This window comes from Theobroma cacao, chromosome 7 (genome assembly GCF_053813885.1).
Source record: "Theobroma cacao isolate CCN51 chromosome 7, ASM5381388v1, whole genome shotgun sequence".
NCBI classification, from domain to species: domain Eukaryota; kingdom Viridiplantae; phylum Streptophyta; class Magnoliopsida; order Malvales; family Malvaceae; genus Theobroma; species Theobroma cacao.
The window spans coordinates 5,511,207-5,535,630 of record NC_142645.1 but is presented as its reverse complement, the minus strand read 5'-3'; the positions used below and the strand labels follow the sequence as shown (position 1 = coordinate 5,535,630).

At 34.8% G+C, this 24,424-nt stretch overlaps 1 protein-coding gene, 1 non-coding gene and 3 pseudogenes across 2 annotated transcripts; 1 reads left to right on the top strand and 4 right to left on the bottom strand.

The window, feature by feature from the left end:
- Positions 1–1,873: 1,873 nt before the first annotated feature.
- Positions 1,874–2,174, bottom strand: LOC148761536 (signal recognition particle RNA). Its single transcript, XR_016027759.1, has one exon.
- Positions 2,175–6,798: 4,624 nt separating this feature from the next.
- Positions 6,799–8,969, top strand: LOC108660992 (zinc finger BED domain-containing protein RICESLEEPER 2-like; annotated as a pseudogene).
- Positions 8,970–9,363: 394 nt separating this feature from the next.
- On the bottom strand, positions 9,364–10,973 carry LOC148761535 (chemocyanin pseudogene; annotated as a pseudogene).
- Positions 10,974–15,638: 4,665 nt separating this feature from the next.
- LOC18593973 (hevamine-A-like) lies at positions 15,639–16,536 on the bottom strand (annotated as a pseudogene).
- Positions 16,537–22,908: 6,372 nt separating this feature from the next.
- LOC148761534 (putative RING-H2 finger protein ATL19) lies at positions 22,909–23,445 on the bottom strand. Its single transcript, XM_088808561.1, has one exon. It carries the CDS (start codon positions 23,443–23,445, stop codon positions 22,909–22,911), a length of 537 nt encoding a protein of 178 aa, XP_088664687.1.
- Positions 23,446–24,424: the final 979 nt, after the last annotated feature.

The window sequence follows — 24,424 nt, the reverse complement described above, 5'->3', positions numbered from 1 at the left end:
AGTGCTGTGACCATTCTGAACTTTACAAGGCTCTCTGCCTAAGTTTTGATATGCTATCATGTCCCTCCCATTTGAATTCGAATCACTGTTCCCGTTGAGTTACGAGTGCTCTTGTCTGGGAAAAGTTATCGACGAATCGATAATGGGGTGAGGTTTAGGAAATTCCTTTACACCTTCATTTTTTATGGAGAGGGTATGTAAATCACCATTAGGTTTGAATGCGATTGAGTGGGGGATGACAGTGTTTTTTTTGGTAATGATCAGAATGCGAGCAACATCATATCTTCTTCTATGAGCCGTGTCCTTATCAGTGGAGACATACGATCCTTATTGCTCACTTATTTTTCTGAACAGGCATTCCGTCCATAGGTTTATGGGAATTCCTTTAATCCTTAGCCAAATCATCTTGTCTAAGGTTGGTTGAGCTTCCTTCCATGGAACAATACTTTCAAACCAGAGATTTAACCATGGCCTGTACTTTGAGGTGCAGGCTTTCAGATCTTCCATCATACAAAAAGTAAGGAGAACATTCTTGCCACCCATTGGATTAACAATGCACTAGTATCCTTCCTCTGTAAAAATGTCTTGAAGGATTTCGTGGTGAACATAGCTTGAGAGGGTCTCGACTACACTTTGATTTAGCCATTCAAACTCTTCCTGGTCGATATCAATGGTGAAGCTGGTATGTGTTGGAGGTCAAGTAGGGCTTTTGTTTTGCAAGGCTTGAAGGTAGGTTATCCAATCCCTTGGAGAGTTAGGACGAAAGAGTTGGGGTAAAAGGTTTTGATTAGTTTGATTTCTTGGTGTGTTTGGTTTTCTTTGAATAGATGGGTGCCTGTTGGAGTGGGTTTTCCTTCTTTGATCCCAACTAAAGTCAGCTTTCTTGACCATTAAATAGTATCCATCTAGCTTTCTATCGTTGCTTTGCAAGATGGCTCTTTCCATTTCCCATGTCATTTTGTAGCGGACAAAGGCAAAGGTGGTGGTTTTGTTGGGATTTTGTTTAAGAGAGATGAAGACATCACGCACTTCCCCATAGACATCAAAGAAGTCTTTTAGTCCTTGTCTAGTCACTCTTTTACTGAGATTCATAACAAAAATGGAGTGAAGGGACGAACGCCAATTGTTGCCGAGGTCTCTTTGGAATGGCTTTTGGGTGGTTGTAGAGATTCATGGTTGGGGGATGTGCAGTGGGGCTTACTGGATGGGTGGGTATTGGAAAATTTGGGTAACGCCTCCGTTATGTGGCCAGTTGGGAGGTGAGGCTAGTAAATGGTTTGACGGGGCCAGAGGGTGGAACTGGTGGCTGAGATAGCTGTTCATGGTAAGGAGCACCAAAAAAATGTTTAACAAGATTGTCAAAGTTGAATTAAGAAAGATATTATTCATCTTGATTCTCTTGCCTGAAATATAAGCCTACAAAGACCCTAGTAACCCTAGTCATTGTTCATGAGATAAGGTCTTGAATAACACAGCAAGAATCAATAAAGAGAAGAAAGTTTTTCTTTGAGCTAGTAAGTTTACTAACTGACATTAAATTGAATTTAAAAGTAGGTACACAAAGAACATTTTGGAGAGCTAAAGAAGAAGTGAACTTCATAGTCCCTATATGTGACACAATAGCGTTAGCATTATTTGGTAATTCTATCAAAAAATTGTGACCTAGTTTGGCATAACTAAAAAATTCTAGAGAACAAGTTATATGATTTATTGCACTAGTGTCTATGATCCAAGAATGTTGTTTTATCATGATGCTATGTGCATGTTTAACTTTAACTAGAACATTATGAGTGGTATTGAAACAAGTATGTTCAGAAATTATAACTACCAAGTTTGAATTAACAAAAGAAAGTCTTCTTTTTTTAAAAAAAAAAAAGATGATGGTCTAGGTCAACCTAATGAGCTATGTTGGATCCAAGGTGTGCAGGCTTGTTATCCTTCCACTACCAAGAGCAGGTGGTCTTTGCTACTTTATGAAACTCACCTTGCATAGTACACACCACTTTAGGAACCACGAGACCTTGAGTCTTCACTTAATTCCCATGGAACAACTTTTGACTTTCAATGGGCAAGCTCGAATTAGACCACACTGGATCTGAATCACTGAATCAAACTTGTGTTCCATCACCATAATGCCCCTACTCAGGTTATGAGCTTATGTTGCTAAGCTCGGCAAGAGAAGGCTTGTTTGCCTGTAGAATATTTCAAGGAATGACCTTATCACCATCATTACTTAATGCATTCTTATCAAAGAATGTCATTAGCTTTTGAATTTATTGCTTTATGAATGACATCTGAGACATAGGACCAGCTTCAATTCCCTCTTCTTCATGATCATAAAATAATGAATCATTGGCTGAAGAACTAGTTATAGTAGCAATAATTTTCTTTCACATTCTCTTTGCATGAGTAGTGACTACCATACCCAAATTTCAAGAAAGCCAATTAGCCTATAACAATTTTCTTTCACGTTCTCTAGTAAAAAATTTTCTAGAAAGCCAATTACCTTGTAACAATTTTCTTTCACATTCTCTTTGTATGAATGATTAATAGCTTGATAGCTATTACGAGGTTACAAGTGTGAGCAATGATGCTAGTAATGTAGGTGTTTATAAACATCTACAGTAAATAGTTATTCAGTCGATGTGGTATTTTTTTTTTTGAAAGGTGGTTTTATTAGCATTAAGCTACCATGCCATCCAAAATCTTTTAATTTATTGCTAAAGACTTTACCTGGCATGAAACATCAGGCTTGTGCCAAGATAAGAATATGTACAACAGTAATAGGAAACTGCTTCACATAGTTTAGTAGCAATTTCCTTCCTTGTTGAGCAAACAAACCAATAGGAAACTTTCTACCCTTTTCTTAAAAACCTATATTGAAACATCAACAGCAAGTCTTTCATGATTCCAAGTTCTTCTTGATTGCTTAAAAAAAACAAAAAATAACAACCCTTTTTCCATAAAGGAACCACAAAACAGAACCAAGAAAAAAAAACCAATAAAAAACCTAAACCATATCAAAAAAAGAGGATCAGCAAAAGAACAACAAGACTTGGAAATCAAAAAGGAACGAGTCTACTGTTCCTGCCACCACCAAAACCTCATCGAAATCCTAAACTAGCAAAAACAAAACTTTCTATTGTTTTCCAAATAGTCTGCAAGCAATATCATCCAAGGTCCTTATAATTGCCATCAACAAGGACTCTTACCCTCAAAGCCATTCTCAGACATCCCAATGACGTTTAGGCTCTTGCACAGACACAACAGAAAGGTAGGCTTAAGTAGCATACCAACAACATCAGCTTCAAATTCTCAAAATCCTCAAAAGACTCAGAACACCTCCTTTTCCCGACAAGAATCGAAATCATGGAAAGGAACCACCATTGAAAGCTGCTAAACTCTCTTCATAAGCTTATGGTGCTCAAGAGCTTGAAGTCACTGCCATGCCTTGCACTTGCCACTAAAGTCACGAACAAAGTGACCTGCAAGCTTTTCCAATAATCAAAGCACCCTCCAATGAGCCTGTTGTCCAAAACATAATCCCCCTAGACAGAACAAAACTAAGAATATCAACCAGTTAGTCTCCCTATCTCACTGGACATCAACTTCAATAACCCAATCCATCTTCAAGCAGGAACCAATTCACCCCACTCATTTAATGTAGGCGTTTACAATATTTAGTTGATGTGGTATTATTCATTCTCATTAATAACTCATTTGTTTTGTTTTTTCATAATTGTAAAGTAAATAATCAATGTGGGATTGGTGACATTGATAATTGATTATTCTTACAACAAAACTAAAGGTCTTGTGTCAAGGTCCATTCCAACACTAAACTTAAAGGTATTGTTTGCTTTGACTCTTTAGCCTCACAATTTTATCTCACAAGAAACTCCTCACAAGTTGAAGATGGTATAAATACTTAACTGTCCAATGTCACTGTCCACTCCAACACCAACTTGCAAGGTATTATTCGTTTTGTCTCGCTAGCTTCACAGTTTTGTCCAAAAGATACATCTCACAGGATAAAGGTGATATGAACTCTTAAATACCTTGTATCACTATAGTATACAACTTGTGTGGGATTCATAGCTCTCATTTAAGACCATGACATATTTCATTAACTCCCCTTTAGGAGATTCTATTCGATGTGGGATTTATGGCTTCCTGCTAGGACCATGTATTCTCTTTGATGTGAGATTTAGATCTTCTTGATGGGATTGTGACAGCTAGTGTCACAGTCCACACCAACCCTTGTGACGTATTGTCCGCTTTGGCCCGTTCACCTAACTTTTTTGTCCAAAAAAAGCTCTTCACAGGTTAAAGGTGGTGTGAACCCTTATATGCCCAGTATCACTCTAGTACATAGCCAATGTGGGGTTCATCGCTTCCCTTTCTAGGACCATGGCATCCACCCTTACTTTCCACTAGGAGTTTGTTTTTGATGTGGGACTTTGTGACTCTACCCGTTGGGAGCATTATCAACGATGTGGGATTCAAGTCCACGCAAGGACCGTGAATCCTCCCCCACTTCACCAAGGGTCCACTATCCTTAATAGCACATTGCTAGTACTCAAAGTCTGCTCTGATACCAATTATTATAGTCCATACCAACTCTTGTGAGGCATTGTCCTCTTTGGCTCGCTGGCCTCACAGTTTTGTCTCACAAAAGGCACTTCACAAGTTAAAAGTGGTGTGTAGGGGTGAGCAAAATCAAACCGAACCAAATTAAACTGAGTTCGGCTAGTTTAGAGTTCGGTTAGTTCGATTCGGTTAATTCAGGTAATGAAATTATTTCGGTTCGATTTCAGTTAGAGAAATTGCTAATCGAACTAACCGAACCTAAAAAGGGTAGTTTGGAAATTTCCCTTTAAAAATTCCTAAACCTAAAAACCTAATTCTTTTGGCCCTTAGTTTTTGCCTACTGCTACTACCCGACTATTGCCTTCCATCTCCATTCTCACGGTCTCACCCTTGCCTTTTTGATTTCTGCTTGACTGCTTCTGTCGAGTGCCAACTACCGATCGATCACTGCTTTCAACTTCTATCGATTGTCGGTCACTACCATCTCTACTCTCACGATCTCACAGTTTTTGCCTTTTTGGTTTCTACTTCTGTCGCTGTCGACTGTCGGTCACTGCCATTCTTTCTTCAGCTTTCCGAGCCTTCCCACATCAAGTTATTGGTAACTTTTTTTGGGTTTATACAAATACTATTCATTGAATTTAAGCTAGATATTGTATTGGAAATTTGTTGATTCTAAAACCAAATTTATGGTCATCGTTTTTTCCCCTTCAGAGGTCCACGCAGCCACACATAAAAGGTATCTTTGGGTTTTAGCATTAACAAGCCAGTTGTTGCCACAACAAAGATGCAAAAGAACCTAAACTACCTAAAGAGAATTCCTTTTCCAACTTAGTAAACTGTTATAAAATGGTTTTAAAGTATATGAATAATTGGTCTCCAAACTCCAAAGTGTTGGCAACTCATATCTAATCCAACATAGTTTTTGCAAAATTTAAAGAGTTTTTCATACGGTTTAAGTGATGCTGGATGCTTGTTTCCTCGAATAAATTAATATTCTCTCCCTCTTTTTTTTTTTTCCCCATAATTGTCAAAAGAATTTGTTGAGAAATGAGATGAAAATTTTCTACTTGGATTAAGATTGCTTCGAAAAGTTATGTTTGAACGAGAATCTAATATGCTTTTCTATCCTTTTGCCTTTTGCTGAATACGGCATTTGTCACTTGTTAAATGTGAATTATCACACTTTCACAATATAAAAGGAAAATACCTTCTGTTGAAGTAGACGAGATTCAAACCTTTGTGAGGAAACCATTGTCTTGAAAAGAGGTCAAGTCTCGAATTTCAAATGATTTTGTTTAATAACTATAAGTATAATCCTTCTATTCTCATTACTACTTTGATGATCTAGGAGTATATTCAACCTAATTGCTAGAATCAGTTTGTTATGTCTATTGATTATATTGCAATGATGACAGCTAGCTTTTGCTCTTCATTTGCAAATTGTTTGTTAGTCTAATCTCCATAATTCATTAAGGCATCCAAACAACCTCTTAATTACGTATTGTAAAATCTCATTTATTTAATCCCAAAAAACAAATCAATATTTGTTTGTAAGCTACATTTGCCAAGTTGGGAGCTGGGGTTTGATTAAATAAATACTCTTAAAAAAGGTTGGAACAATTCTATGATATATCTTAATGTTCAAAGGTGTAAACCTCTTTGTAACTTGTGTACCTCCTTCCAAATTCCTAAACAATGCATGTACACCTCGGTTAAAGTCTGAGATGGAAATTAGCTTTTATTTATTTATAGTTACCGTCTTTATCATCTTTACACCTATTCATTCCATCCAAAACTAAAAGAGGTCTTCTCTTAAATTTAATTATTTTTAATGCTAATTAATGATCCGTTCCTCTTATCCGATAATACTCCAAATCCAATCCTTTTGACAATATTTTTTCAATTGGTATTTTTTTAATCTGCTTTTTATTTGTTATAAAATATGATCAACAGAAAAAAGAGACTAGATATTGATCAACAGAAAAGAAAAGAGTGGAACATAGATTAAATGATTATATTTGCACATGTATTTTTATTATGTGCTATTAGTGATAGATTCTTTAATAGATTTTTCATTCTTGAATAACATATTTGCTAATTAATTAATTCTTTTTGAGTGATAGGTTGAAGATTTAAATAGCAAGCGAAAGTGATAATCCAGCTCCTACTCCTAGTGATGTTACTACGCAGTCCGCTTCTCCTATTGGCATGCTGTCATCCTCACCAACACCAACTACACAACAAACTATAATATCCACTAATGAGAGTGATGCTGTCAATTCTAAGAAACGAAAAGCACTTCCACCGAGGTCGGAAGTTTGGAAACACTTCACCAGATTCGTCAATGATCAAGGTGAACAAAAAGCTAGATGTAATTATTGTGATAGGGTACTTTCCACTAATACTAAATATAATGGCACAACTTCATTGAAGAATTACATGAGTTCTTGCAAAAAGTTTCCTAGTTCTGCTAATGATTCTGCTCAAATTGAGTTAGCTTTTCATTCAGGGGATGGGTTAGTAGGAACTTCAAAATTTAGTCAAGAAGCCATTAGAAAGTCTCTAGCTAAGATGATCATCAGAGATGAGTTACCTTTCAGATTTATAGAAGGGGAAGGATTTAAAGAATTTGTAGCAATTTCATGTCCTAGGTTTATTGTGCCATCCTGATGGACTGTTGCTAGAGATTGCTTTAACCTTTTTGTTGATGGAAAAAACCATTTCAAACATATATTGAGAACATCTTCTTTTAGAGTTTCTCTGACCACAGACACATGGACATCAATTCAAAGAGAGAATTATTTGTGTCTTACGGCTCACTTTATAGACAATGATTGAAAATTACACAAAAGAATTTTAAACTTTTGTCCCATTTATAGTCACAAAGGTGAGGCCATTGGGAAAATGATTGATAAATGTTTGCGTGATTGGGGGATTGGTAAGGTTTTCACTGTTACTGTTGATAATGCTAGTTCCAATGATGTTGCAATAGCATATTTGAAGAAAAAATTTAACTTAACAGGAAATAGCTTTTTAAAAAGCAAATTTCTACATATGAGATGCATTGCACATATCATTAATCTCATTGTCACTGATGGATTAAAGAAAATGAATCATTCAATTGCTTGTATTAGAGAGGCAGTTAGATACGTGAGACCATCACCTGCTAGGTTAGCAAAGTTCAAAGAATGTGTTGAGTCTGCAAATATTCAATCAAAAAATTTGTTGTCTTTGGATGTTAGTACTCGATGGAACTCCACTTACTTGATGTTAGAAATAGCTCAAAAGTTTGAAGAAGCCTTTAATTTATTCAAGGAAGCTGATTCTCAGTATAGAATTGATTTGTTGATGGGAGATGGGATACCTGAACATGAAGATTGGGAAAATGTGAAATGGTTGAATCTTTTCTTGAAACATTTTTACACACTCATAGTAAAAGTTTCAGGTACTTCTTATGCCACTATTAATACTTTTCTTGATGATATTTGTGGTATTTATTGCATTTTGAGAGATAGACAAAGACATGTTGATGTTGAGTTGCAAACAATGGCAAAGAAAATGCAAGAGAAATTTGATAAGTATTGGGGAAATATAGAGAAAATGAATAAGCTGCTTTATATTGCCTCTATTCTTGATCCAAGGAAGAAACTTGTGTTTGTGGAGTTTTGTTTGAGGAAAATGTATTCGAATGAGCAGGCTTCATCAATTTGTGTGACTTTGAAAAAAACAATGGAAAAGTTACTTGTTGAATACCAAAAAAATGTACAACCTTTTCCTGAGAAATTTGGTGATTGTAGCCAATCCCAAGTGAGCCAAATTTCTGAAGTGGATGATGATATTGACTCTAGTGCTAGTGTTGCTCTTCTGAATGAATTTAAAAGATATAAGATTGCAATTGGTAGGGAAGAGGATAAGTCAGAATTGGAGAAGTATTTGAGTTTAAATGAGCCTGATGCAACTGATAGTGATGACTTTGATGTTCTCATTTGGTGGAAACTCAATCGTCATAGGTATCCTACTCTTGCCCTACTAGCTCATGATGTATTAGCGATTCCTCCATCCACAATTGCTTCAGAATCAGTTTTTAGGACCGGTGGTCGTGTGCTTGATGCATATAGGAGTTCTTTAATGCCTAAGATGGTGCTAGCCCTTATATGTGCTCAAGATTGGCTACGTGGACCTTCTTATTATCTTCATGACACTAAGAATGATTTGGCAGAGCTTGATAAAGTTGATGAAGGTAAGTATTTTATTTATATCATCATTTCATTTTTGTTGTTTTAATTGTTAATATGTAATTGCTTTATTTCTTACTTTCTTGTTTATGTATTGTAGAGTTGTCAAAGATTACAATGGACAATGTACTTGATAATCTTTAAGGTAATCAAATAATGTTTAGTACTTGATAAATATACTCTTTAATATTTATCAAATTAACAATTTTATATTATCTTATTCTTGAAAAAGTTTAGTCTTTATTGATGATAATTTCTTTAGTTTTCATTTTTTTCTTTTGCAGTGCATTAAATGACTTGGTCTAACTCATACTTCCTCTTTAATGCATGAAATTACTACAAAATTCCTCCCCTAGGAAGCTATTAGAAATATATAGGAGTACAAGGAAATTCTGCATGTATACAGTTACTTCTACAATACTATTTTACATGGCAGCAAGCAAAAGCAACCGCTTATTAATTGACACCAACTATTTATTCAAGAAAACCATATTTGAGAGTAGATTAAGGTTTGAGTAATGAAGCCACACTTTATAACTTAAGAAGCATCAACAACAATCTTCAAACCCCCATCACAATGACTTGGGATGCTGCAAATGAAATAGTTTCGTCCCTTTGATAGTTTGATTGCATCATTTCCAATGCTGTAAACCTCAGAGGTTGGAGAAGCAGAGCAGCTCTTGCCTCTTGTAGCCTTGGATGTCAACTACTGCCAAATTGTGCATCGATGGATCATAATTGAAAACTGCATAAAAATAAGCCCAAGTCAATTATGTAAAATTAACTGAAAAAAATTGCAATGCATTAATAATTAGTACGTACTCTAGATAATAATAATTAATCACTTAAGCTCTATCACTTAGATTTCTTTTATTATCACTTAGATAATAATAATTAATCACTTAAGCTCTATCACTTAGATTTCTTTTATTATCACTTAGATAATAATAAAAGTTCATTAATGATTTTAATGAACTGAGTTTAATAGTTTGGGTTTGTTTATTTGTTTGTAGATAATGCTGGTGTCATTGTCAACCCCAATGGAGAAATGAAAGGTAGACCAACTTATCTCTTCAATCTATTTTCATATTTTCAAGTGCATAATAGTGCTTGTTTTGAATTATGAAGTCAAATGCAAAATTCTGCTCTGCTGTTTAGGTTGTTTTGGGTGGTTTTTAGATGAAGTTCATTTAATGGTTTGGTTCTCTTGCTCTTGCAATGTCAAATGTGAAATCAAGTCACTAGTGTAGAAATTTTCCTGCAAATTTGTTGCTGCCAAATCTAAATTATGAAAAGGAGACCATTCACTGATTTTGTAAAGATTTTCTTTTCTATTCTTCCAAGTTATCATAGAACCTGAGAAACATCAGTTATCTTTTTTAGAAGTATGGTTTCCCAAACATGACTTGAGAGATGGATTTTTTCTCTGTGATTGTTGCTGCCTTCGATGTAGTGGAATTACCATTTTTTTAGGCTATTTATGTCAATGCCTTTATTGTTGATTTGCGGTTCACGAGCATAAATTGATATGTTGTTGGATTTGATATTTGAAACTTATTTAGGTTCATTGATTTGGTATTCTCAGGATCTACTATCACTGGTCCCATTGGAAAGGAGTGTGCCGATTTGTGGCCTAGAATTGCAAGTGCTGCCAATGCTATTGTCTGAAAGAGTTCATGGTTTTGTTTGTGATTGTAGTTTTAATGTTATCTTTCTATTATTATTAACTTTATTCTATTGGGTTTAATATGGAGGGAAACATCAAGATTTCTTATCAAAAACCAACTTTATTCCCACAACCACTGCAAAGTCCTTTTCCAATGCTCTTTTTATGTATTTTTGGAAGTCAAAGTTGCTTCCCTCTGCAAAATGTGCCTAAAAATTCAGAAGGCAAACAAGAATTAGAAAAAAAAATGATTAAGTTCGATTTTCAGTAACCGAACCGAACTAACCGAGTTAGTTCGATTTCAATTAGTTCGGTTAGCTCTTCACTTTGGTTCGATTTCAGTTAGTTTCATAGATGAATTTTGTTAGTTCGGTTACTAGATATCCAATAACCAAACTAACTAAACTACCCGTTTGCACAGCCCTAGTGGTGTGAACCCTTATATGCTCAGTCTCTAGTACATAGCCAAATGTGGAATCCATGGCTCCCCTATCTAGGACCATGACATCCACCCTTATCCCCCGCTGGGAGTTTTTCTTCAATATGGGACTTTGTGACTTTATCCGTTATGAGCATTATCTCAATGATGTGGGATTCACGTCCACAAGAGGATCGTGACACCTAGTCTCATTTTAGTATCACAACCGATGTGAGATTCATGGCTTCCCTTTAAGACAATGACATCTGCCCTTATTGTGGGATTTATGGCTCTACCCATTGATAGCATACAATCTCTTCAATATGGGATTCATATGGTTCCCCACTAGAAGCGTGACCCTTTTACATTCGAGTATCTTAATGTTAAGCCTACTGTTGCTGGCAAATAAAATCCACTTGCTTGTGGATTAGAAGCTTTATTAAAATGTAATTAAAATTAGTCAAAATACACACCAAGTCCTTATACCCATTCATTTTGTTCAATTTAATCAATGTACTCAAAATCGAATCAATTTAGTCCCTAAATTTTGAGACTTACTCTAATTTAGTCTCTCCCCCTAACAACATCCAATTTCACCATTAAAAATGATGATGTCAGCGTTGATGTGGCACACAATGCTGACATGGCAAGCAAAAGTGGCTCGAATTACTAACATGGCATTGCCATGTCAGCATGTCAAAATGATGTGGCGTTGCCACATCACTATTTGAGTATAGGTTGTTGACGTGACACTACCACATCACCATTTAAGTGTGTGTTGCAAACATGGGAGTGCCATATCAGCATGCAAGGGTGATGTGGTAGTGCCACTTCATCATCTTGATTTGGGTTATGAAGTGATACTACCACGTCACCAGTTGGAGAAAGAAAGCAAAAAAATAAGAAGGAAGAAAAGAAGAAAGCAAACTAAAGCAAGAACTAATTGAAGAAAAAGATTAGGTGTGGTGGTAAGGGCTTTAGTGTGCTAGAGGTCCTAGGTTCGAACCTTAGCAATTGCATAATCTTTTAATGAAAAGAACGAAAAGAAGAAGATGGTGATGTGGCATTGCCATGTTACCTTAACATGCTGACATGGTAGTGCCGCGTCATCAACCCAAAAACAACTGGTGATATGGCACTACCACATCACCTATGACATTTTGGTGTGGCAGTACCACGTCACCTTTGTATGCTAATGTGGTAGTGCCATGTCAGCAACACACACTAGCAGTGCCATGTTCGCAACCCACGCCTAAATGGTTATGTGGTAGTGTAATGTCACCTTGACATGCTGACGTGGAACTGTCACATCAGCAATCCGATCCACCCTTGCTTGCCACATCAACGGTAACGTCATCATTTTTAACGGTCAAATTGGATGCCGTTAGGGATAGTGATTAAATTGGAGCAATTCTCAAAATCAATGGATTAAATTGCTTCGATTTTGAGTGCAAGAACTAAATTGAACAAAATGCATGCATATATGGACTTAGTGGGTATTTTGACCAATTAAAATTGATCAAATAAGGTTTAAATAGGCCTTGTTCTTCTTTTAAGTAAAAGCATTACTTTTTAGTGTGATAGATAACTAAAATAAGGAAGAGATAGAAGAGGGGTTGGGAATGGGGGAAAATCCCTTTCAATTGAATCATTAAGATAGGTTTGTATTTTAATATTAATTTTAAGTAATTAGATGAATCTTTACAAAATCTATTAACATGAAAATATTTTTATTCATGTAAAATTTCAATAAAATTTATATAACTTAAACTTGTGAAATTTTATAACAAAAATGATCCAATAATTTCTAAAACTAATTTAAGAATAATTAAAATGTAATTTTTGAATTTTCAAATTCCACGTTGTTTTTTGATAAGTGATGATTTCATTATAAAGCTCTAACTATAATTCAAGCTGAGCAAGTTTACGAAAAGTATCCAACCCCTTAGCTTTGGCAGCATGAGGTCAGGTATCTTAGCACCATAGCATTCACCTTTTGACATTGTACACATATTCATCTTCACACCATATCTCAACTATTACCAAAGAAACATGCTTAATTATTGTACAACATGGGAAATTCCTATGCTACAGGTATTCAACTTAACACCAGATCTCAACTGTTAACACCTATTTGGGACACAACCTGCACACTATAAATATTCAACTTAACACCAGATCTCAACTATTAACACCTATTTGGGACTAAGAGTGAGCAATTGGCCTATTCAGTCCATCGTATTTAAAAACCAAATAGATAAATATTTTTAAAAAACCAATCAGAACCAACCAAACGTAATAGAGAACTAAATAGACTAAATATCGAATTGGTTCGGTTGGTTCAGTTTTAGACTAAAAAGACCAAAATTTTGTCATATCTTTTGCAAATTACAATATTAAATTTAATAAAATTCATCCATAATTATAAAATATGGAATGACAATTAGTAATGAAACTATATAGTTTATATAAATTTAAAAATAATATATATAATATTATATATACTAATTTATACATAAAATATTAGTTTGATTTATTCATCGATTCAGTTCAAAAAATTTAAAATCGAAAACCAATCAAATAAGCCAATTAAATCAAGCTTTTTGAACCAATAGACCTAATGGATCAATTAAACAGAATCAATTTACCCAAATCACATTCGGTCCGGTTAAGTCTTTGATCAAGACCAATTTTACTCACCCTTATTTGCGATACAACCTAAACACTATACAGATATTCAATTTAACACCAACTCATTTTTTTTTGTTTTCATAATTGTGGATTGGTGACATTGATCGTTCTTGCAACGGAACTGAAGACCATACTACACCCGAGTGTTCAAATGTGAAGCCAGCAGGCAAACAAAATCCTCCTCCTTGTGACATCACTGCTAAGTTTAGTTACCCAAATCCAAAGGCATTTACTTGAAATAATTCCTTTTTTTTTTAAAGCAAGCAGTTGTTTTATTATCCACCCAATAGTTAGTATTCACCCAAAATCTTAAGCTACGTAAGTCAAAGACTTAAAAAACTCTAGCTTTAGTTGTTTGGGTCCCTGTATATTTGCAACATATCATTAATTGCTCAAAATGCAGATGGCAGCACAAACCCAAAAACAAAAAACCCTAAACAGTTATCAATTCCTCTACCCTATCAGCTCACTACCACAAATTCATTGTTAAGAACTCTTTAGAGATCAACATGAGACCCTATACTCCAAAATAAGACCGGTTGTTATCCAATATCCTCGTTTACAGCAAGACACATCCATGAATTAGTTTAAACCTTTGTGTCAAGGCCATATAATTTTAACTAATTTTTTTTATATTTTAAAATAAATAAATTAGTTTAAATATATTGGCTACATGGTTGCCTTTAGGACCTTCAGTTTGCTCCTATAATCATTATTAGGCGAAGGCCACATCCAAGTGTTCTAAAGTGAAGCCTACTGTTGCTGGCAGACAAAATCCTCCTGCTTGTGGCATCAGTGCTAAGGATCCATGCGCTAATTCATACCAAATGACATGGTGCTTCTTCTCTTGGACAGAAAATTACTGTATTTGGAAGGCAGCATTGTCTATCTCTGTATGCCAAATATTTTTGGCTGATCTTGTTACAAAAATTAGGCACCGTCATATTCTGTTTGTAACTGATAGAAGATATTATTGTATGATGAAGTCTTATCATTATTTCAATGACCGATGCTACTCAGAAAATAGTCCCAACTCTCTTTTCTCAGGGGAGATCCATAAATATAGAAAGAAAGACAGCCAGCAAAAAGGACAAAGAGCTACGCTGTCCAGAAATGATCATAATGTAAAAATAGAAGGACAGGTTAAAAGATAGCAGCAAAGCAAAACAACAAAGGTGTATCCGTGTATGGCCAATCCTTCAATAAAACAGGAGAAGGAAAAACAGTCACAACTGCATTATATTCTTAAAGAAGCCCCTCCTCAAGCTGGAATTTTTGCTAGTAGAACTTGCACAAACATAAAACCAAGATGCTGATTGCTATCCTGTAATTCCAGATGAGTTTTGGTTTTTTTTCTTTAGGAGATACCACGAATCAGTTTCTGTTATATTCTAATGTCAGAAAAAAATTCTTTTTTCTATATATGTTCTGGTCTTCCATCATGGTAAATTATTGATCTTCTTGCAAGAATTTACTATGGAGGGGTGAGAATGTCTTCTGTTTATATTAAGCTATATACAAATATATGTGCATGTATGTATAAAATTTGCCTGTGTTTCTGGCATTTGCATCTTTCCCTTTGCCAACTATGGCTTAATTTTATTATTTCAGTTTTTGACAATACTCCGGATCAATAATTATTTATGACAAAATGGTGAAATAATGCTCTTACTATGTTACATATGCTACTGTACTAAAATCGGAAGGAAAACATTTGGCCATCTGGGACAAAATGATCCAACATGGTGTATTATGCATATATTGGCAGTTTGTAAGTTCAGGTAACTTGGACTGATGAAAGGTCCAAGCACACATAGTGAACGGTGAAACATGCAAGCTATAGGCTGTGATATTTTAATTCGTTTATAGTCATGTTTGTGTTGTTGTGTAAAACATAATTATATCATAAATTCACAACTCTAATATGAGGCCTTCAGTTCAAAAGCGAGGAGAAGTTTTAAACATGTAATACATACTTCCATTACATTAAACATTAAACATAGACATTAATACAAATAGAACAGAGAGACAAACTCTTCTAGACATCATTTTTAATGGCAGAACTGTATCCACTTTGATCATCATAGTACTTAGACCACAGCATCACGCCTCCATACTTGGCAGAATCTTTGATGGCAGGAAGTACTTGAGAAGTAAGATCGGATACAGGGATAAAGCCACTACCAGCTGCCTCAGGTGATGCAGGAAGTCCTAAGAAAATTTTGGTAGCAGGAACATCTGTAGTCCATTGTTTCCATGCATCTTCTAGGTTTGCAATATCACCTGGTGTGTATTGGCATTGACGGTTGTTATAGAATTGCACCCAAACATAGTCAAAAAGGCCAGTCTTAAGGGCACCCCCAACCCAAGCATCAGGGAATGGGCACTGAGGAGCTGCTGTCAAGTATACTTTCTTACCATGTGTGCTATACCTGGAGAGGTAGCTTGCAAGATCATCCCAATGTTGGTTTGTTCCTCCTTCAATATCAAAATCAATTCCATCCAAGACAGCATCTCCTAGAGGGCGAGAGGAGGATTGTCCCCCCCAAGAAGTTGTTCCACAAATAGGTTGCAACCTGTCGAGCATCCTTGGATGAGGCAAGGTAGTAGCTCCCTGCTCCTCCTCCAAGTGAAAGCATTACTTTTATTCCTTTTGCTTGACATGATTTGATGTCAGAGCCTAAACTAGTGCATCCATTGCTGTAAGGATCACAATGACCAGCAAGGTTGATCATGGGAGTCTGACCATTGCCAAAGGTTGGAAGGAAAGCTATGTTCACAAAGTCATAGTTGCCTGTGGCACACGTCTCTGCCAATGTACCCTCATTTCCATTCTGACCCCAGTAGATTGCTATGCCACCAGCATCGATACCAACAATTAGCATCAGAATGACTGAGCTGATGAATGCTAGTGAGATTGCAGACTTAATTGCCATCTTTCTTTCTGGTTTAGCAAGTGTTTGAATTGCTTTTGGCGCTTAAAGTGTGCACAGAAGCATCCTTTTTATAGGTAATGAGGTCTACATTCTGTTTTCATGGAGAACAGACACCGATGCTTAGTTCCAATAGTGTCTGGACTAAATTTGATGGATGTGGATTAACACAGATGGTTTATCAGAAACTAAATAAAATTTTCTAATCTTTGAATGACTGCTCAAATATGCATGACATGATTTATTTTTTTAGGCATTGTCTTCTATTTTGGTAGCTTATGATTATTTCCTTTCTTTCAAATGCTTGTGTTCTGATGCGTGATAACCATTCTATATGACTCATTCTTGAAAGATGACAAAAGCTAGAAGTACAAGAGCCTAAGAATCTGTAAATCCTAAAACTTTTAATCCATCATTTTGAATTTTAAGGGTGTCATTTCCTGGGATTGAAATATAATTATAATTAACATGACTCTTGTTTTGGTAAGTTTATACAGTAATTTATCATTTATTTATAATCCATCATTGTCTGTATATGACTTAACATTTTCAGACATAACAAAAGCTAGAGACGAATTGAAGTCCAAGAATGGGAATCAAAACAAGAACATGAATTAGCAGCCAATAATGTGGTCTTTGAACTCTCCAATTTCTTGCATTAGAATATGATTACTTTGGCATTCCATTGCAAGCACTTTTATGCAAAGTAATGACAGAAACATAGCCGTCTGTGGCTTAACCTAGTAGGGGGAACACTTGAGTGAGTTCAGACTGGAAATCTACCTATACCATTGTTTGACAAGTAAGATGGCTGATCAATTTCAATATCAGGACATATCCACAGGATTTAACTTTATAAAACTGGGTTAAAGGCCCAAAATGCATTCAATAAAGAAGGGCCGAAATCCAAAACAAAGGCCATTATATATTTCTATTTAACAATTGTAACTGGAAAAGCCCCGGTCGAGTTACTCTCTGCAGATAATTCTAGAATCTGTATTCTAATTTCTACACCGTCATTTGCCACGTGGCAGAAAGCTACTTCTTCCCATAAACCCTAAACCCTTCTGCCTCACCTATATCAAGCTCGTCGCAAAGGACTCAAAACCCCAGGAGATCAACCTCCGAGTTTCCATCTCCCAAAACCTCCAAATCAAACTTATTGGCATCCATGGCAACCACAGCAGCTGTTGCAAGGAATCTACTCAGAAACAGCAAGTCTTTGCCGCAGATTCTCAGGGGCCAAATCCTTGATCGGTCCAATTATATCAATAACATGGCTAAAGAACATCAAATCGCTCAATCTTTGTTTGTTTCAAACCAAAAGATGCATGCCCAAATACCCATTTTTGATTTTAGTGAAATGGGTTCTCTTGTTGGGTCTTCTGGAAGGCTAAGCCTGGCGGAGGAAGGAGATGGGCGTGGGATGCGTGGCTTCGTCGTCGAGGCACGTGGGAAGCGCGTGGTAAGTGATGATGATGATGATTTTGATGAAGTGTATGAGTACGGAAGGATTAAAGATGAGGATATCGAGGACGATTTTGAGGATTTCGTTGAGGATGCTGATAGTGATGATTTTTATAGTAATGACGAGGATGATGATGGTGAGGATGATATGAGAAAAAGGATGTAATTAACCGTTAAAGTGCTATGCTTTCACTATTTTACTTTGTTTTGCTTAAAATTATGAACTTGGTTCTTTTTGTTTTGATGTTTGGGGCCTATTAGAACAATCAAGCTTAGCAGTGTAATCTATATCTGCTTCACAATCTGGCCTTTGGTTATGCAAATAAGTTCAAAAGAAATAAATAGAATAGCATTATCTGCTTATTCAAAGATAAATTTAGCAAAAATCTTGATTGTGCTATGCTGGCATAGGTTTCTAGAGTCTAGTTCATGCCAACTTAAACAGTTTCTTCATTTCTCTGGTCATCCCACTCTGCTCTGGGATAGCCTGCAACTCAAAGTCATTTATTTATGTCACAAGAATTTTTTTGGTAAATGTCAGTCCTTGTTATCTTTGAGAAGTCTTCACTTTGATCTTAAGGATGCTTCACTATTCGTTAATGGCTTGAAGCTGAAGGCCCTTTGCTTTTGCTTCCTTTCTGAGCAAACAGAGCTGATCTGAGTATGAGCATGTGTCCTTTTTAAGTCCAGATTTTTGGTTTAATGTTTCTTTTGGTTCTCAACAATGCAGGATTCTCCAACATTTAAAACTAAGCCTAAAAGTTCTTATATTCAAATAGAAGAATTAGGTCCAATAAACCTGTAATCAGAAAAATCCTGAAAATGTTCAGGGCATTCTTTGTTTATGTAATCTGCATTCTACTAAAGGGTGCAAGATAAGACATCTAGCTGCCCTTATGGAATCCATTGAACAAAACTGAAGAGAATCGAGTTGACTAATATTAATTTGGATCTAAAGCATACCCTAAGTCTCTAGTAGAAACTGCTGCAGCAGAAAGAAATGGAGGAACAGGGGCCTGAGGAACCATAATAATCAGGCCTTGACTATATTGGTTGGATTACTCAAATAGGTGAATTTCCAATCACTCTTAGAAATATGGGTTTTGGGTTCCATTGCCCCTGCTTTATGATGTTTCTATAACTTTGGGTCAACGTTCTATGATATAAGATTTTTAGCAATTAAACTAGCACATTATAAGATTACTAAATCACCTTGGAATCATTTGAGCAAATGGAACAGTTATCAGATCCATTATGGAATTTATTTATATAGCACTTGTGGTTGTAATGGTACTGGCTCCAGCTGTGCCGTCCGGCAGTTCCTCTGGTCACAATTGTAGGGCTATGTAATGCTTCCAATGGTTGAAACAAGTGGAAATATTATTTCATATGTGCAAATTTTACTAATGAAAAATAAGCAGGTGGAAAGCAAGATCATTAGGAATCAACCGATAACGATGAAGATCAAGTTTGAAACATGATTATTAATACCAAAAGAATGAAGAAAAGATAGGATATTAAGGACTAGGGGTGTCCATCTAAGGAAAATTGTAATTGATAAACTTAGGCTTGGTGCCCTATGTCAGGGTTAGATCTATCAAAATAGGCCTAATTTATTGGGTCGGTTTATTTTTTATTAAAAGTAGAATGGGTTGAGGTATGAAAATTTATATCTATATTAAAATTGGGTTTAGATGAGCTAGTCCATTTGATCAGTGGGTCATCTCTAATTGGGATGGGTTAGCCTTATGGGTTGAAAGAAAAAAATAAATTCATAATTTTAGTTAATTTAATATTTTTATATATTTAGTTATATAAAATTAATAATTTAGCTATCGATGGTACTGCTTATTTTATATATTTTAATATCTTTAATCTTTGCTTGTCAAATTAATAATTTTAATTAAGATTAAAACTCACTATCTTTTTTTGTTTCTTTTATGGCAATGAATATTAAATGATAATGATTCATACCTTGAAACATTATTGCTATCCAAATAAGATTCTAATGTTTTGCTTGAGATGAGAATTGGAAAGGATATAAATGAGTCTTTAAGTTTCTATTTATTTTGCTATATACTTATGTTGATGGGATTGTAGTTTGTGTTAAAGATTGAAACTTTATTTATATTTGATGTAATTTATTTACTTATTTATGTTTGGTGTAATTAATTGTTTGTAACATGTTTTTATTATTCAATTTATGAATTAAATCATGAAACAGTTTTATTGATAAAGAGTTTGTTATGTAGGATTTTGGAAATGAATTTATTCTTTTTTTTTTAAAGAGAAGTGTGTCAGCTCTGCCCATGAGTTGACAATGGGTGAACTGGGTTAGGGTTTTGACAATTTACGTAAAAAATGGTCTATATCAACTCTTTTGAGGTATTGTTCATCTTAACTACTCTTCGATGTGAGACTTATAACTTTGTCCACACTAGAACCGTTATCATTAACTATCACAGTTCACACTAACCCTTGCATTGACCTCACTGTTTTATCCCATAAAAGACATTTCACAGATTAAAAGTGGTATGAACTTCTATAAGTCTAGTATCATTCTAGTACATAGCTGATGCAGGATTCATGACCCTCATTTACGACTACGACATCTTCCTTTAACTCCTCATTAAGAGCTTCTCTTCAATATGAGACTTATGACTTTACTCACTAGGAGCATATCTCTACAATATGGAATTTACATGGTCCATGCTAAGAACATCCTGGGTGCATTTTGTTGAATTTTCTAACCCAAAAGAAATCCAAGAGGTCTCTCAAAGCAATCATTAAAATGAAATATTAAGAGGAAAAGAATTGTTTATGAGATTCTTGATTAATAATTTAAAGCCCCAATTAAAGAAGTTTAATTTCCATGATCTCTTTCCATAGCTACAGAAGAAAGGTTAGCAAGGCAAGGTGTCACGGCGATAAACAAATGTAACTCCCACATCAAAGAGAGCCATAAGGCTGTTACACTTAGCGGGAAAAATGTAATACCCTCACAAAAAAATATTATACTTAATTATGTCATAAAAATATTTATATTTATTAAGTTATAGTTTTTATAAAAAGAAATAAGTAAAATATTGTTTTATTTTTTTTACAATTACAGTTATGATGTTGAGGTTTATTAACAAAGAGAGAAAATTAGAAAGGACCTTTTAGCAAATAGAGTAGTTTTATTTTAGTTAAAGACAATTTTAGATTATTACGTAAAAAAAAATCAAAGTAAGTTATTATATAAATTTTACATTATCACGTTTAAAGGAAAAGTAGCATTTTTACATTATCAAAGCAGGAGAAAGTTAATATCAGTTTTACATTATCAAAGCGGTCAGAGGAAGTTAAAATCAATTTTACATTATCACATTTAAAAGAAAAGTAGTGAAGTAGTTAGAGAAGTTAATGTTAGTTTTATATCAGTGAGTTTAAAAGAAAAGTAGAAGAGTTAATGTTAGTTTTATATCATCATGTTAAGGAGAAAACAATTAGAAGGAGAAGAAGAAAGGGGAAATACATTCAAAGAAGTGTTGATTAAGGTATGATTAGGTTTCAAATAATGAGATTTTCATATTTTTATAGTTTTGGTATAAAAGTTTTAAGTTATTTTGTGTTTTTTCAATTTTCGTTCAAATCTAGTACTGTTTCGGTGATTTTTTGACAGTATGATAGGTACTAATGGAAGGGTCTCGAAAAGATCTTTCTAATAGTTTTTGTAACACCTTATTTAGTTGAGTAATTACGAAGATATGAATTTTTTAAGTTGATTGAAAACCAATTTTTAATAGTTTTAACTATCGAAGTAATGTTTTGAGTCGTTTCTTTGGGGTTTTTATAGTATGGAATGTGCTCTTTAAATTGTTGTCAATAGCTTGATTAGGGACTTTTTGTGTTAAGAGAATCAATGGCTCAAAGTTAGTTCATTGAAATTAGAACCCTAAAAATCTAAGTATCTTGTGATAATTTTCAAACTTTTGGCTTTTGAAATTTATGAATCTTGTAAATACTTATATGTATTCATCAAACGATAATTATTGAAATATTTTTATTATAATATTAGTAAGATTTATTCACTTCATAAATAAAAAATTTAATTGCATTGAATGGTTAAAATTAAAAAAAATATATTTTTTAATTTTAATAGTATTGAATAATTTAAATATTAAAATTTTATGTTAAAAAAATTTTAAGCTAAATAGTAATATATTTTTAATTTTTTAATATTTTAAGTTAAAAATTAATATTCATCAAATTTATATTGTTAAATTTAATATAAGAGTTTTGTTTTAATTCTCTAAAAAATATCTTATATCTCTCAAAGGCGCAAGATAATTTCCGTGAACAATAGTTATTTTATCTATTGATCAGCCATAAAATGTTTTACAATTAAAATAAATTTTCTATATTTCAAATAAGCGTAAGTCATGAACATGTTTTGTGAAAAAATATTTTATATAAAAACAAACTAATCTTAAGTGAAAATGTTTTGCAATTGCAATAAATATTGAGACGCACTCTAAGTACCATACATCCCACACCGGCTAAATTAATGTTTATGATTTAGGTTTATATACCGCTGCATTTGACGGCCCATTGCTCTCTGCTTTCATCTTCACTGAAGAGGAAGAGGAGGGCATGCCAACTCCTGATCCAATGACAGGTTGTGTCCCATATTACTCCTATCCACCAGCAGATAGGTAGCAATTTTTTTTTCTGAAATTCCCTATCCACTTTTTTATAAAATCAAGCGGAGGAACATGAACATATACACCAAATTAATCAGTACCATTAATCACGTTAAATTAGCTGTCAAATAAAATTATCGCATGGATGTGATTAGATCCAACCTTGATTTTAAACTGATCTATGGCTTTTAAAGCTGATCATTACATGCAAAGAGCATGCATCTTAAATACATTGTCTGCAAACCGGGCACGTTCGATGATTTTCGAGCCAGTGATCAATGCAACTCAAATGAAACGTGTGTTTGCACGCTGGAAAAACTCTACACACTTCACCAACCACATAATCATCCAAGCATATGGCGCAGTCTCTGGATTTCAACGGATGTGAACCAACCCCATAAATCATTGGCCGTAACAGTTTCTCAAAGGTCTGCTGCCTTAACATGACTCTGTCGTCTGTACTCTGCGGAAACCCTTCTGTCATCCCCGATGGTTGCAAATAGTTTGGGATTATTGCTTGGTAAGTCACTACCCGAACTCGATGAATTGCTCTTCTCAGCAGATCGGAAATGAACTTCCCGAATATAGGCCAGCTGAGGCATTCACAAATAATGTAGATGATGAGGATGATGAACGATGTTGCAATGATGCAGACTCCAATCAGGCAGGATAACAAGAGAAAGACAATGCCAATGGCAGTAATCAAAGAAACAATAAGAGGGTAATCTAAAGAATGGATCGCAAAGCTTAGGGTAACCATGGTTCTTGAAGATCGGATTTTTGCATGACTAGGACTTTGATGACCCTACAATGTAATTTCCTGATTTAAATTCTTTATTACAAACTACCCATAACAAAACCTTACAGTTAATTACATTAGTAAAAACAAACTTGTAAATATGGTGAAAAGGAAAATGAAGGATTGGTTCGTGTTCTAATTTTAGAGAATTTGGTTCCAAACTGTCCCCTTTGATTTGAGAAACTTACACCAGCTCTTCTGGGAGGTTTTTTTAGGCTCTGCCAAATCACTTTCATCCATAATTCAGAACGAGGAGCTGTGAAACCAAATTCTTTACCCATTAATGGTTGCTGGTAGAGCTTACAGCCCCGGAATCAGGTTTTTTGAGTTCTGGTATTTGTATTGACATAGTGAAAAATAGATGAAAGAATACAATCAAGTACTGACAGTGTTTGTTTTTCTTAGCTTAGAAAATATTAATCAATGTAAATTTCAATTGAAAACCGCCCCCTGCTCTATGCTCTTAACATGTAAAAGAAAGGAACTGACCTGATGAGATTCTGCAATTTTGAAACTATAGAAGTTTGGTGAACATTTATTTACATTGTCATACATGATACATCTAATATACAATTCCGACAGACCGGGCAAGTTGTGTGATTTCTCAACCAGTTATCTATGCAATCGAAATGGAAAACATGTTTGCACACTGGAAAAACTCGGCATGGTTCATCATCTTCCAAGTCCTCCAAGCAGATGACACATTCATCTAATGTTTTTCCTAGGCTTTTGTAATGTACAAGGGGCAGACTTTTCTCCGAGTCCTCCGGGCTTAGCCCTTGTCTCTCTGCTAACAATGTCATGAATCCATTCAATGTTTCCAACAACCATAGACTGTTGTGCACGGCAACTTCACGAGACCAATGAGAATTGGCTGCAGACCGGTGATTAGCTATGTCTTGTAATTCGATATCTCGGTCGTACCTTTCATTTGGCAGGC